The sequence below is a fragment of the Ahaetulla prasina genome, chromosome 5, assembly GCF_028640845.1.
Source record: "Ahaetulla prasina isolate Xishuangbanna chromosome 5, ASM2864084v1, whole genome shotgun sequence".
NCBI lineage: Eukaryota > Metazoa > Chordata > Lepidosauria > Squamata > Colubridae > Ahaetulla > Ahaetulla prasina.
The window spans coordinates 24,222,926-24,237,262 of NC_080543.1; the positions used below are offsets into that span (position 1 = coordinate 24,222,926).

At 37.5% G+C, this 14,337-nt stretch overlaps 2 protein-coding genes across 4 annotated transcripts in view; one reads left to right on the top strand and one right to left on the bottom strand.

Moving 5' to 3' along the window:
- ZC3H12C (zinc finger CCCH-type containing 12C) overlaps positions 1-14,337 on the top strand; it is a 61,043-nt gene that overhangs the window by 35,648 nt on the left and 11,058 nt on the right. For both annotated transcript variants that reach the window (XR_009155466.1, XM_058186170.1), the window contains exons 3-5: positions 9,174-9,313; positions 11,783-12,017; positions 13,878-13,984. Coding sequence is in view for 1 of the 2 variants with exons in the window: in XM_058186170.1 (XP_058042153.1) it covers positions 9,174-9,313; positions 11,783-12,017; positions 13,878-13,984 (482 nt within the window). In the remaining variant the exon portion in view is untranslated. The remainder of the gene's footprint in view (positions 1-9,173; positions 9,314-11,782; positions 12,018-13,877; positions 13,985-14,337) is intronic.
- Positions 1-14,337, bottom strand: part of RDX (radixin) — a 72,179-nt gene that overhangs the window by 9,214 nt on the left and 48,628 nt on the right. The window lies entirely within an intron of this gene.

Sequence of the window (14,337 nt, forward strand, 5' to 3'; positions counted from 1 at the left end):
TTTAATATACATTTATTTACGGAGCTTCTTTGAAGTTCCTTAACTCCCCTCCTTTAGCCATAAATTGCGTAATTTAATCACATTTGTTAATGCCCACTCTAGACAACTTTGCTTTTCTTCATTTTTCTAAGCCAAGCCTTTTTTACAAGGTATTGAGAAAGAGAAGAAAAGGCAAAATCTCCTCTTTTTCGAGACATCTTCTAGATCAAGGGTATCAAACTCAAGGCCTGGGGGCTGCAGGCCAGATCTAAGCAACTGGTTGCTTAGATCTGGCCTGCAGGGCCAGGACTGGCCCATGGTGCCTCTGTGTATAGCCCTCTCGAGCTCCATTTTCACTGGCAGAGGTTGCAGGAGACTGTCGCAGCTGAAAACAGAGCTTGGGAGCCCGTTTTTGGCAGCAGAGCTCTTAAGCCATCACAGGCGCCCCCGACAGGAGTGATGTTGAGCTGGTCATGCCCCCCCCCCGTCTCCCCCTGAGGTCAAATGCAACCCTGATGTGGCCCTCAGCGAAATTGAGTTGGACACCCCTGTTTTAGATGTCCAATGTCGTTCCTTTTTTTCCATTCTCCAACCCTTTAAGCAGATACTCTACTTACTAATCTGTATTCCCAGTTCTCCCTGTTTCTGCTGGAGCATCAGTTGTACATCCCTTCTTTTCCTAGTAATCTCTTCTTTCCTCCAATGGCTGTGATCACTTTGATAGGTAACACTCCATTTCACCCACCTCAAAGCACAAAATTTAACTCTTTAGCTTAATAAATCTGCCACTTACAAATCCGCCTCCAGAAGGCAGATGTGCCTCCCCATAGGTATCTTAATTAAAAACAGAGTCTTTTAAATGACTTTCATTATATTTCTCATGCATCTGGCAAGAAAACAATAATACAACCTTCAGACAATCTCAAACATAGTCTCAATCATGACAGCTCAGTCTGAGCATGAAGAACTCAACATAAAGTGCTTTAAAATAAACTCTTTGTATCCCTACCAACTCCAAACCAGGAATTGCCAGGATAGTAATGCTGTAAAGACAGCATACTAAAAAGCAGAGTCATCACCCTGCCAACAAAAGTGCACATAGTTAAGGCTATGGTTTACCCAGTTGCAATATGTGGTCGTGAAAGTTGGACCATACGAAAGGCTGAGTGCCAAAGAATTGAGGCATTTGAACTCTGGTGCTGGAGAAGACTCCTGCGAGTTCCTTGGACTGCAAGGCAATCAAACCGGTCAGTCCTAGAGGAGATCAACCCTGACTGCTCTTTAGAAGGCCAGATGCTGAAGATGAAACTCAAATACTTTCGCCATCTGATGAGAAGGAAGGATTCACTGGAGAAGAGCCTAATGCTGGGAAAGATTGAGGGCAAAAGAAGAAGGGGACGACAGAGAATGAGGGGGCTGGATGGAGTCACTGAAGCAGTAGGCGTAAGCTTAAGTGGACTCCAGAGGATGGTAGAGGACCAGAAGGCCTGGAGGAACGTTGTCCATGGGATCATGATGGGTCGGACACGACTTCACAAGTAACAACAACAATGCTGTAAACCAATTACACTGTTACAATATTGAATTTTGTAAGGTGGATTTGCTCTGGAAATCTTAAGGTTTGTATCTGTATTTTTTTTCCCAGAGAGTTTAGGATCTGGGGACATGGAGTACACGATAAGGACATTCAGTCTAAAGCATAGCATTAAGCTTACACTTTTAAATAGCGTTATGTAGGAGGAATTTTTAAAAATCTACCTTTTTCTGGGAACAGCAAACATTTGTTAATAAGCCCTATAATGATCCTGCAAGGAAAATGGTTTGTGTTGAAATCTTTTTGCAGATAATTGGATGAACACTTATATTTTGTACTTTAATGGAACAAAGCTTTCTTCTCACTGGTTTTTCTAACTGCCTATTTGCAGGAATCTAATGTTGACAGCTTAATACACTCTGTGTCTACATGGATAGTTTTTCCAGTAAAAACAAATGCCGATGCTTTTATTCAAGTCACAAGCTTCAGATGCCATTGTATGATTTAAAATCGGATTCTTTAAAAAAGAATCATTTTCTGAATTGAGAATGAAGTGAAATTGAAAAGAGTTGCCAATATTCCAATTCCCTTTGTAAAAAGAGGAAAATGGGGCTCAGGTTCCCTCCAATAAGGCAAACACCTCTTTCTTGGGACCAGGAAGATGACGAGTTTGCTGGACAGCTTGGCCTCAGTCTAGTAACAGTGACTGCTCAGTCAATATGTAAGAAGGTGAAGCTCCTGTGAAATGTGTTAAAAGGCCTGACATGGCTAACAGGATACCTGATTAGGTGAGGGAAGCATTGCTGTAGAGAAGCACAGAGATGACCTTGGAGAAGGAAATGTGACCGTTGGCAACACATGATTTTAGTTTGGGAAAGGAAGATACCGTTAGAAAGAAACTTAAATTGGCTCCATTTTCACTCTGTTTGATGTACAAGGAAGGAAGGGAACTTGTCCAATATTGGAGTCCAAATTAAAGTGAATCCAATCAACTTACTGTATTTTTCGGACTATGAAACACACCGGAGTATAAGACACACCAAGATTTTGAACAGGTAAACAAGAAAAAAAGTTTTTGCCCTCCCCGGCCCCTTCTGCAGGAGCTCTCTGCAGGCCTCCCAAATTCTCTGCGCACCCTGTTTTTGCGAAAAAATGGGCCTGTTTTTGGCGAAAATGGGACACGCAGGGCAGGGTTTTGAGAGGACAAAAATGGCTGTATTCAGTATATAAGACGCACCAATATTTCCACCCTCTTTGGGGGGGGAGTGTGTCTTATACTCCAAAAAGTATGGTACTTTGCAAAGAATAATAAAAATTGCTTATAAGAGATGCACTAACTGCTCTGGGTAAGTAGAGAGACCTGTTGCTCAAGAGAAAGACTGCTTTCAGATAGGTCCCTGAAAAAAGATGAAGGTTAGATATTCTGTAATTGAGAAGCAGAACTTTGCTTCTATTTAACCTAGGTATTTCCTAAGACATCAAGACTGCACTTGAATGAATTCTGTTAGACTGATAAACCTATATGGTTTAATGTAGATCAGAAATATGGTCGTTTTCTGTTGCTACTATGTGAAGCTTTGGAGAGTCCCATTTTTGTCTGAGGAAGATGAGATTGAACAAGGGGTCTGCTTGCCTGTGAAAATGAAAATTTATTCAGCAAATGTAAATAAATAAAATAAATTATCATAAAAAATAAATTAGCAATGAAATAGCTTTTGGAAAGCAGTTAACAAAGCTTCAGTGTTGTGTGGTAAAGTTTTTTTTCTAAAACCCATTGAGAATCTGAGTACTATATGGGTTTTCTATGAAGTAGCCTATGTCCGTTTTTTAATGGGCCTCTAAAAATAATTGTATTTTGCTTCTAGGGGCTTTATGAATTATTACTTGTGGTATAGAGAGGAACTTTAAATCATAAAATAAAAGGCATAGTAAGATGTGAGCGCCTGTTTGGTTTAGTGGTTAAGGAATCAGGTTAAACACTAGGTGATTGTGAATTCTAGTCCTGCCTTAGGCAAAGTCAGCTGGGTGACCTTGAGTGTGGTGTAATATAACAGAATCATCAGCATTCAATCTACAAAATCCATAATATTAATATAAATTACAAGAACTGAAAAGAAATCTATCACCCTAATATAGTGAAACTAAAGTTTATACTAGGGATCCATTTTGGTACAGTTAAGGCACCAGGCTAAAAGCCAAGAGATTTGAGTTCTAATTCTGTTTAGACATGCAGCCAACTGGATGACTTTGAACCAGTCACATTCTGCCAGCTCCAGGAAGAAGACAAATGCAAATCATTTCTGCAGATGTTGCCAAGAAAAAGTGCAGAAATTAGCCAGGCAGTTGTCAAGAGTGAAGACTGACTGAAAGGTGTACAAACAGACATGTTTATGTTAAAAATACTAACAATAGACTACTTTGCAACAATTATAACCAACAATAAAATGAAATTCAAAATAATAAAATAATAAATAGAAATAAATGCTATGGTTCTATACTCTTACAAATATAATATTTGGGGCCATAATAGCTCAGGCTGTTAGAAGCCTGTTATTAGAACACAGTAGCCTGCAATTACTGCAGGTTCAAGCCCGGCCCGAGGTTGACTCAGCCTTCCATCCTTTATAAGGTAGGTAAAATGAGGACCCAGATTGTTGGGGGAGCAATAAGTTGACTTTGTAAATATACAAATAGAATGAGACGATTGCCTTATACACTGTAAGCCGCCCTGAGTCTTCGGAGAAGGGCGGGATATAAATGTAAATAATAATAATAATAAAAAAATTTTTTAGTGGCATTCCAAGAGACTATCAATTCTGAGACTTATCAATTCTGTCAGACAATAGATGGAGATTTTGATCACATGGATAATTTGCTGTTATTGGTGTTAAATTAAGAACTGCAGCCAAATATCCTGATAAAAGAAGTAGCATGGAACAGACATGTGGTCCTTGGATTCCTGGGGCTCCCCCGAGGCCTTCTCAGGAGTTCTCAAAATCAACACTATTGGGAAGCCTATTTTAAAATGTGTGAAATTTGAAATTCAGTATGAAAATCCCATTAAACATGAGAACTCACAGCGAATGCATCAACTTTAATTTTTAATTTCAATAAATTTGATCAACAGGTAGTCCTTGGTGTATGGTCACAATGGGGGCCAGAATTTCCATTGCTAAGTAAGGTAGTTAAGAGAATTGCATCTGATTTTATGACCTTTTTTTGCCATGGTTGTTAAGCAAACAATGCAGTTCTTAAGCAAATTCAACTTTACCATTGGCTTTGCTTATTGGTAGCTGGCTGGGAAGGTTGCAGATGGTGATCACATGACCCCTAGGATACTGCAACCATCATAAACAGCTGTTGGTTGCCAAGCACCCAAATTTTGATTATATGACTTGTGTGGATGCTATGATGGTGATGGTGAGGATTGGTTGTAAGTTGCTTTTTTCAATGTCATTGGAACGTTGAACGATTGCTAAATGAATGATTACAAGTCAATTTTGGGATCATCCATAATTTTTCATAGTGGAAAGGAATCCTGAGAGAAAGTTTAAGGAACACCAGTAAAGAAGAAAATGAGTAGTGATTTCAGTGAGTTCATTACAGATTTTTTTTAATCTACCTACCAGCTAGCTAGACTTAGTGGATTGAGCACCCCAGATATACCCCTGTAGGCATACAGGACTGATCTTCCTGGGTTTCTATATCTGTTATTCTCTGTCTTATCTTAGGTCTGGCTTGATCATAACCTAGGATAACTCCAGAGAGTTATCACAATTTATGTAAGACCCAATCTTTCCATTTGCTGACAATTTTATCAGAAGAAATAAGGGGGAAACAAATCACTAAGGTGTAGAAGACTGTTTTTTACTAATTAGCAGTAGCAATAATTTATTATAATTTGCTAGAATAGATCCATCCACATCTTCATAATAGTAGAATGGACCTGTGCAGCTTCTTTAGAGCTCAATAGGCCTTTCACCAAATGGTCCTACTGTGAAATGGCCATTTAATTCAAATTGGAACCTATTTCAGAATCCATTTTACGAGCAGCACTAATTCCCAAGTGTGATGTATTCCCTGATATTCTTAAAATGGAGAACAGCTGGAAAGTTATCATTAGCAGAACACATAACAATTGTACAATTTTAGCAGATGTGAGACCAGGATCCTTGATAAATGCAACGTATTATTTCAAGGAGGGCTGCCAAATGTGTATACACTGCTGGCTAGCTTGTATCCAATGTGTTGTTCAATCTAAACTGTTCAAAGATTGCCTCATACACAGTCTTGTAGGTTTGCAATATGGCCTTTCGATTGAAGCAATGGTAGGGGATGCAATGTTATTAAATCGGGGGTGGGGGGGGAGCTTTGAAATGTCATATAAAGCTTATTAAATCCTTGCAGTAGAGTCCCCTGCCACTATCATATGAGTAATTGGCTATAGCCTATGGAAATGATAGGAATTATTTTTTTTAACCTATGCCCTGCTTCATTAATCAAGGAATGAGTGCATAAGGGAATGTACCGTATATACATGAATTAATAACAAAGCTATTAAAATGTAATAATACTGACATTGCATATTTCCAAAGGGGGCAATTCTAATATTTCTAATGCTAAAGAAACAAACACACATACAATCATTCTCCGTTTCCTGGGAGAGCTTATAGAGGTAATGATTTGTATTTCTATTAAAGGGGTGGGTGGGTAGAGTCTTCATTATTCCATGTCTCCTGTAAAAGAATAATATATCCATTAATTTGGAAGGGCAGAGTCATTTAACTTAGTAGTTCAAGTACTAACATTCCAAAATCAATCAGATTATAAGGGAAGGGGATTCATTATTTTACACTCTCCCTGAGTTCCTTCATTAATTCCTAAATTAAGGAATTATCTGTATCTGTAATTGAGATACTGAGTGCAGAAAATGTGAATAAAACACTTAACAATTAAAGCAGCCTGCAGTGCAACCACTAAATGCAGAGGTCAGCAGCTTATCAAGCTTACTGGATATTTCAATCCTTGGGATGATAGTAACTTGCTCTTGAACCATGGTCAAAATAGTTGAAAAATTGGAGGATAGCAATTGTAAATTAGGATGCCTATCATTCATATCCTGCACTTCAGATTTTAATACATATGCATTGGAAATATATGCAGTATAATCAAGTCCAGTTACTGAAGACTGGTGCTCTTCAAAACTTGAACCTTAGTGAACTATTCCTTTTTCTTTTCCATTTTGTTGTATGATCTCTATTGAGTTCAAATATATAAGAAGGAGTCTTAAAATACCACAGTGTTTGCATCCAGTTGTAGAGGTGGGCAAAACTAATTTGATCAATGATACATTGCAATTTGTATGGTTTGCATTGTACATATCAATTTATTTTTTATCCTGCTCACCTCCTGGTAAAAGCTCCAAAGGAGTTAATTAAATCTGCTTCCAGCTTTTTTGTAATCTTACAACCAGTTGTTATTTGGGAACGATTGTTTTTAGAGCTCAAGGACACTATTGGGACATTGTCCCCAGGATATTTTTGGAGCTTTCCTTTTTTGAATTTACAGTGGTGACAAATTTGGTGGTATGGTGTAACAAGAAACTGAACTATTTTTTTTCTTCTTCACAAAGTACCTGATTTGGAAAGATTCCTCTGTTGTAGGTAGTGTCAAGCCTTGTTTTGAACATATAGCCTTGCTGGAGTTATCATTAATAAAAAGCAAAGCTATGTCACTTGTTTTCTGGTTGTTTATCCATTAGTCTAAAAAAAAAGAAAGGTCTTTGGTTTCAGTTGTGTTGAAATCTCCCTTCTGACCCTCTTCTCCAAGCAATGCAATTGCTGACTAATGGCAGCTGATGAAATAAACAATCCTGAAAATCTGATTCTTCATGACAAATGGAAGAAATATTGAACTTACTTGGAGCTACTCTCTGTCTTCTGTTTTTTTCCATGTTGCTGTAGTATGAGAGCATTGATAAAAAAAATATCCAACTCTAAAGTTAAGAATGGTTTTATATAACTACAAGTAAGAAAATTACAGATTAAAAAGAGCTGGCTATTTAGAAAAATAAACCAAGAAGCAGTTATATGTGCTTTCTCAGTACCATGTTACTTTGTCCATTTTCTTGAGGTATATCTCAGCCATGATAATAAACTGAAATCTTTGTACCTCTGTCCTTTATGCCAAGGGTCACCAACCTTTCGGACCACTAAATTCATAATTTTAAATCCCACGGACCACTAATATGATCTGCCGAATGACTTGCTGGATGGGCGTGCTAGGTGGTCATGTGACTGGGTGGGCGTAGTCAACTCGATCACTCACATCGAGGGATGCCTCGCCGGCCTTTATTTTCCCCTCCCAGCCACTCCTTGCCTCTCCACCAGGCTCCATAGGGCCCCAACAAGAAGCAGTTGCTGGAGCTAAGCAGCCACCATGAGAAAGAGTTGGCAAAACAGTTCAGTTCAAATTGGATCTGACCGAGAAGGAGGCTCAGCAGAAGCACCTCACTGAGGACTATGAGCATAGGATTTCCAAGCAGAGGGAAGACCTGCAGGAGTGCAAGGCCAGGTACTGGCACCTGGAGGCTCAGCAGGCTGAGATGGTCAGTCAGTTCCAGGCCATGAGGCAGTCCCACTGGAACAAGGCCCTCCAGCTCTTTGCCACCAGCAGCACTTCACTCCAGCCTTCGCCCAAAGCCCCACACCAGGAGGCTGAAGCAGACCCCAAGTTTGAATTTCTGCCCCCCTCTACCCCACACACAAAAAGATCCCAAAGGGGGAGACTCTGCAGCAACACAAATGTTCATTGCACATATCTGTCCCTGGAGCCATAGTTTCAGGACCCCTGACTTAGTGCAATATAAAAAATGCAAATAATTTTTCTGTTTCAACTCCTACCCTCAAAACGACGCTATAGAGCACTGCACACCAGAACAACTAGACACAAGAACAGTTTTTTCCCGAAGGCCATCACTCTGCTAAACAAATAATTCCCTCAACACTGTCAAACTATTTACTAAATCTACACTACTATTAATCTTCTCATCGTTCCCATCACCAATCTCTTTCCACTTATGACTGTATGACTGTAACTTCGTTGCTGGCAATCCTTATGATTTATATTGATATATTGACCATCATTTGTGTTGTAAATGTTGTACCTTGATGAACGTATCTTTTCTTTTATGTACACTGAAAGCATATGCAGCAAGACAAATTCCTTGTGTGTCCAATCACACTTGGCCAATAAAAAATTCTATTCTATTCTATTCTATTCTATTCTATTCTATTCTATTCTATTCTATTACTTACCCATGTTGTTCAGAAAATATTGCAATGCGTAAAATGTATACTTAAACACTGATTTGGAGGAACACTTGTCAAAGTAATGCCACATACAAATTTACATATTAAAATATTTTCTATTTTTATGAGCATTTTTAATTGAAAAGTTCAGTTTCTAAATTAAGCATTTTGCATATAGGCAATTTATTATTTTATGAGAATTTTTAAATGCCACACTTAGCTTTCGTTAATTACTTTGGAGTGCTTTATCCTTATGAGGGCAGAATGCAAGTAGATTCCATTCATACCTATATATGAAACAGTGGTAGTTACAGTAATGCAGATTAGTAATTTTAGGACCTCTGTTTCAGCCACGGAAACAAAGAAGTATTCTCTTGTCGTGGGATAAAACTGGCTGTGGACTGGTTTTTGGAAAGAGGACATAAAGATGTCACAGTGTTTGTTCCAGCATGGAGAAAAGAGCAGTCTCGACCAGATGCACTCATTACAGGTATATTTTGATCAGCATTCAACAGTTTCATTTGTAAAATCTATGACAATTTTGATCTTACTTATTCTATGTGAGTAAATGTTTTAAGGACTGCTTTAATCAAAATATTTTAGAACATGGAATAACAGGGCTGTATAAGGCCTTGGAGATCTTCTAAACCAACCTCTTGCAAAAGCAGAAGACCCTATATCCGTTATGGTGAACCTATGGCACGTGTGCCACAGGGCACGCAGAACCCTCACTGTGGGCACACAAGCTGTTGCCCCAGCTCAGCTCCACTGCGGATGCATGCGCACCTCCCACCAGCCAGCTGGTTTTTGGGTGTCTGCCACACATGCGTGGGGGGCGGGACGTATGCAGGAGATGCACACGCATGCACGGGGAAGCAGAGCGCACATGCGTGCATGCGCGGGGGATGGGGAGGTTAGCACACATTGCATTATGGGTGTGCACACGTGCACTTTGGGCACTCAATACCAAAAAGGTATGCCCTATACCATTCTAGACAAATGGTTGTCCAATCTCTTCTTAAAAACTTCCAGTGACCAAGCACCCACAACTTCTGAAGTCAAATTGTTCCACTGATTAACTGTTCTCACTGCCAGGAAATTTCTCTTTAGTTCTAGGTTTTATCTCTGTTTAATGGTATTCTACTTATAATTTCTTGTCTTGTTTTCAGGTACTTTGGTGCACACTTCAATACTATTTCATCTTCATGCCTAAGTCTAAGCACTTTTAGATGCACCTAAAATACATATTTAGTATAATATATTTGTTCTCAAAATGCATATCTTTAATACATGTTGATATAGTTGCATTTCAATAAATAAAAAAATGGAAACCCAGCAGGTGCTTGTATTGCAATTTATACTCTGAAGTGATGTTTTTAGATCAATTTAAATCAAAATTTGCAAATTCCTGATGCCTCTCTAAATAATATGTGGTGGATAGTATGCATTCTGTTATGAGGAAGGAATGTGATATGGGACTGAGAACTGGTTATGTATGTCAGGAGAGACAGAGAAATAAATTGAGTGCAATGTGACTGGAACACTTAATTATGTATAATAAAACAAGGAAATATAAAAAAATCAAGCTTAAATGGATGTTGAATGTGAATACAAAAGTGAGTGACAGACGGATAAGTGGTTTAATCATGAAGAAATAATGAATAAGAATTGAAAAAGAAATGTGAAGGAAGGTGCATTCTTTAAGAAGAAGGGGGAAATCGAAAAGGTTTTCATTGGGTTGAATTGATGACAAATTATTGCTAAACAAGGCAGTCTTTAAGCAAAGTTTACCTGTATGAAATATTTCATCATTTGTCCATAGGATGCCCGTGTTTCAGTTGATCATATTAATTATTGTGAATGTCTGCATTCAACAACTTTTAATGCTTGATACCTTGTGTTCATATGTAAATAGCACCTATATCTTAGAGACACTTGATCCAAGATTTGTTACTACATATCAGATCTATTGCCCTAACTTTTTATTGGAATTTTATAAAAGAAAAGGTCTCTTAGAGGTTAATCTTGTATTAAATGAAAAAATTAGATTCAGAGTTGATGCTGACTCTGTAACTTGTCATCCATCTATTAATATTCTAAGCAGGAAAAATGTTTAGCTAGACAATATTTGATTAAAGTATATGGCTTGATGACTTAATTTGCTGTTATGTCATAAATATATTCAGATGTTGCTTGTAACCTACTTGGGAAAGATTTGTACCCTCAAATAAAATGTGAAATATAATTAAATGTTATAAAACAGTTTTGGACAAAAATGAATATTTGAATATGTTTCTGCAGATTCCAAAACCTATTAGCAACTACTTCATTATTAAGAAAGGCCCTTTTTCTAAATCCTGAATTAACTCTGAATGTATTTCAGCTTGCATCATCTCAAATTGATATTCAAATAGTTCAGAAGATACTTTTTCAATCTTGGTATCTAAGGGCTGATCAAGAATTCGCCTTTTACTATGCCCTCGGTTGAATGTATCTTTAGCAGAAACTGCTCAAATTATGTTTACATATATTGGAAATATAATATAGCATTGTAACTATGTGTTTAATAACCAAGCATATTCTTAATGTATAGAAAACATAACATTCCATTCTTTTAATTTAGTACAGGTCTTAACTGCAGATTATTGGAATTAAATGTAGTAACATTTCTTTCTAAGCATAATTGCTGAGGGTCATGAGTAAAGGCATCTTACATTCTTTGTGTTGCTGAAATTGTAGCTACCGTCTTCTATTAGAATAATATTTGCTTTTATTAAGCCAAGTCATTTGAATCTGTCATATATTCTCTCCCTCCCTCTCTCTCTCTTTCTCTCTCTCTCTGGCAGGTAGGTGCATGCATTTGTATGTGTGTGTGTTTTAAAGACATAGTAGGGTAAAGCTAGGTAACCCAAATTAAGTGTTCTGTTTTGTGTTTCCTTTTTCGATTTCAATATTCTAGATCAAGAAATATTGCGTAAATTGGAAAAAGAGAAAATTCTGGTGTTCACTCCATCACGGCGAGTTCAAGGGAGGAGGGTGGTATGCTATGATGACAGATTCATAGTGAAGTTGGCATTTGAGTCAGATGGTATAATTGTATCTAATGATAACTACAGGGATCTAGCTAATGAAAAGCCAGAATGGAAGAAATTTATTGATGAGCGACTCCTGATGTATTCATTTGTCAATGACAAGTAAGTTATAATTTTTAATTGTCTATGTCTAAAAAATGACTGTTGGCAAGATTTGGGACATTCTCGTTGTATCATTGTGGCTCTGCACTCCTCTGATGGCCAGATGTTTGTTATCTCTGGACAGAGTAATTTTGAAATAACATCCATAGGAAACGCATGAAGTACTTGTTATAATTTTTCTTTTACTGTTTTGAGACAAACAATTTGATTCTATGCTACTATCTATGCTACTATGCTATTCATATACCAGTATCTGGTATATGAGTTGAAATAACTTCCCCCTCCAAATGTCCAGAAGTAACTAAAATCAGGCATAGTTCAGTGTCTTATGGATAAATACTCCAGCCCACAAATTTTTACTATTTCTGTTCTATTGGAAAACTAGATAGATATTTTTAAACTGCTGACTATCCAGTTTTGCAATAGACTATACATTCCTAATTCCTATACATTCATGAGGGTACATCGTGCCTAGATTCATATATGTCAGAAAGCTGGATCTAAGGATTAAATATGTATCTTTAGGACAAGAATGTGCTTCAACTTGGGGGGGAAAGCCCAAACACAACTAAAAAAAGGTTTTTCAGGTATTGCAGTTTTAAACTCAGTTAAGACAAGTATCTCTGAATTGCTCTATTTCTGATTCAAATTATTTTGTGAAGTTGTCCCTTTGATATTCAGCTTATTGTCTCCACAGCAGTAGATAGGACAAAGCCTTGCTATTTGTAAAGTAACTATGCTCACATAAACACCTTGGTGATATGATGAGGGAGGAATTAGAAACACTTCCCAATCAGTGATAATTAATTATTCTTAAAATTTTCTCTGCAGTTGAGAAAGATGACTATGAACTTACTTTCACATTTACATTCATTGCCCCCAATCTGTGTCCTGAATAGTAAGTAATTCACCACCATCATCAAGTGAATATCAGAATCATTAAGTAAATCTGGCTTTCCCTCATTGACTTTGCTCATTGGAATTCCCCTCTAGGAAGGTTAAAAATGTTGATCATATAACTTCAGGATGCTGCTGCCATCATAAATATATGCTTGTTGCCATGTACCCAAGTTTTGATTACATGACCTGGGGGAGGGGGGGCCATTGTGAGGATCATAAGCGCAGACTAGTCATAAATCACTTTATTCAGCACCATTGTAACTTTGGTTGTTAAATGAATGGTCATAAGGCAAGGACTACCTGTATGCAAAGATATTCCTATAGAACAGCTATGCTGGATATTAAAATGAATGGAAATAAGGAAGTTAGGAAACCCATTTATCTGCAATGCAAATTGAGTAGATTGGCATGTAAATCGGGCCACTATCTGCACTACATGCAAATACATTGTTTTCACTATTTACTTTCTTAGTATCTCACAGGCAGTTGCATTTAACTTATCGTAGCTATAAAACGTAAGTGTGATTTAGTAGGTTTTTTTAGAAGCAGGATCTGAAATATGGCACAGCAAATGCATTGTTTCTTTCGTTATTTTTTATTATTATTATTATTAATCTTTATTCATTACACATGAAACTCCGTCAACTGAACATTCAAAAAGGCATCACAAATACCATTGAATGGTGTTAATGGTTGATATGGGTTGCTACCAGCATCCTAGGTATCAACCAAGTACCTTCTTAAGAGGTACGATGTTCCAAGTAGCACAGTTTTTTACAGTTCTGCTGGTGTTATTGCAGGAAGCTGCAATTTGTTGATGTACCTTATAAAATTCTTGGACATGGTACCAAGTGCTCCGATGACAATGGGTATCACTGTTACGTGTTTCATCCATAGCCGTGTAATTTCGATGGCCAGGTTATTATTACTATTGTTGTTGTTATTATTATTATTATTTAGATTCATGCCTCCAGATGATCCTCTTGGCCGACATGGACCAAGTCTGGAGAACTTTCTGAGGAAGAAACCTGTTGTACCAGAACATAAGAAGCAACCCTGTCCATATGGTAATATTATTTAATTAAACATTAATTGTGTTTTAAAAATGAAGTTTGGTTGTTTATTTGTCTCTCCATAAATGAAGTGAAATATATCTATTTTGAAGTTTCCATTATATAAGAAGTTTAATGAGGAATGCCTTTGTGTCCTCATTTCATCCCTCCTAAGTAGTGAATGGGAAAAAAAGATCCAGAACAGCAGAGATCCTGCAGATGAGGCTTCCCTATCTTCTCTATCAAACCCCCCGCCAGTTAAATTTTGGATTAGATAGCAGACAAATGTTTAGATAAATAACCCTGGTTTTTATATGGTTGTTCCCAATTATTGTATAATCTTGGTCTATATTCAAACAGCATGATAG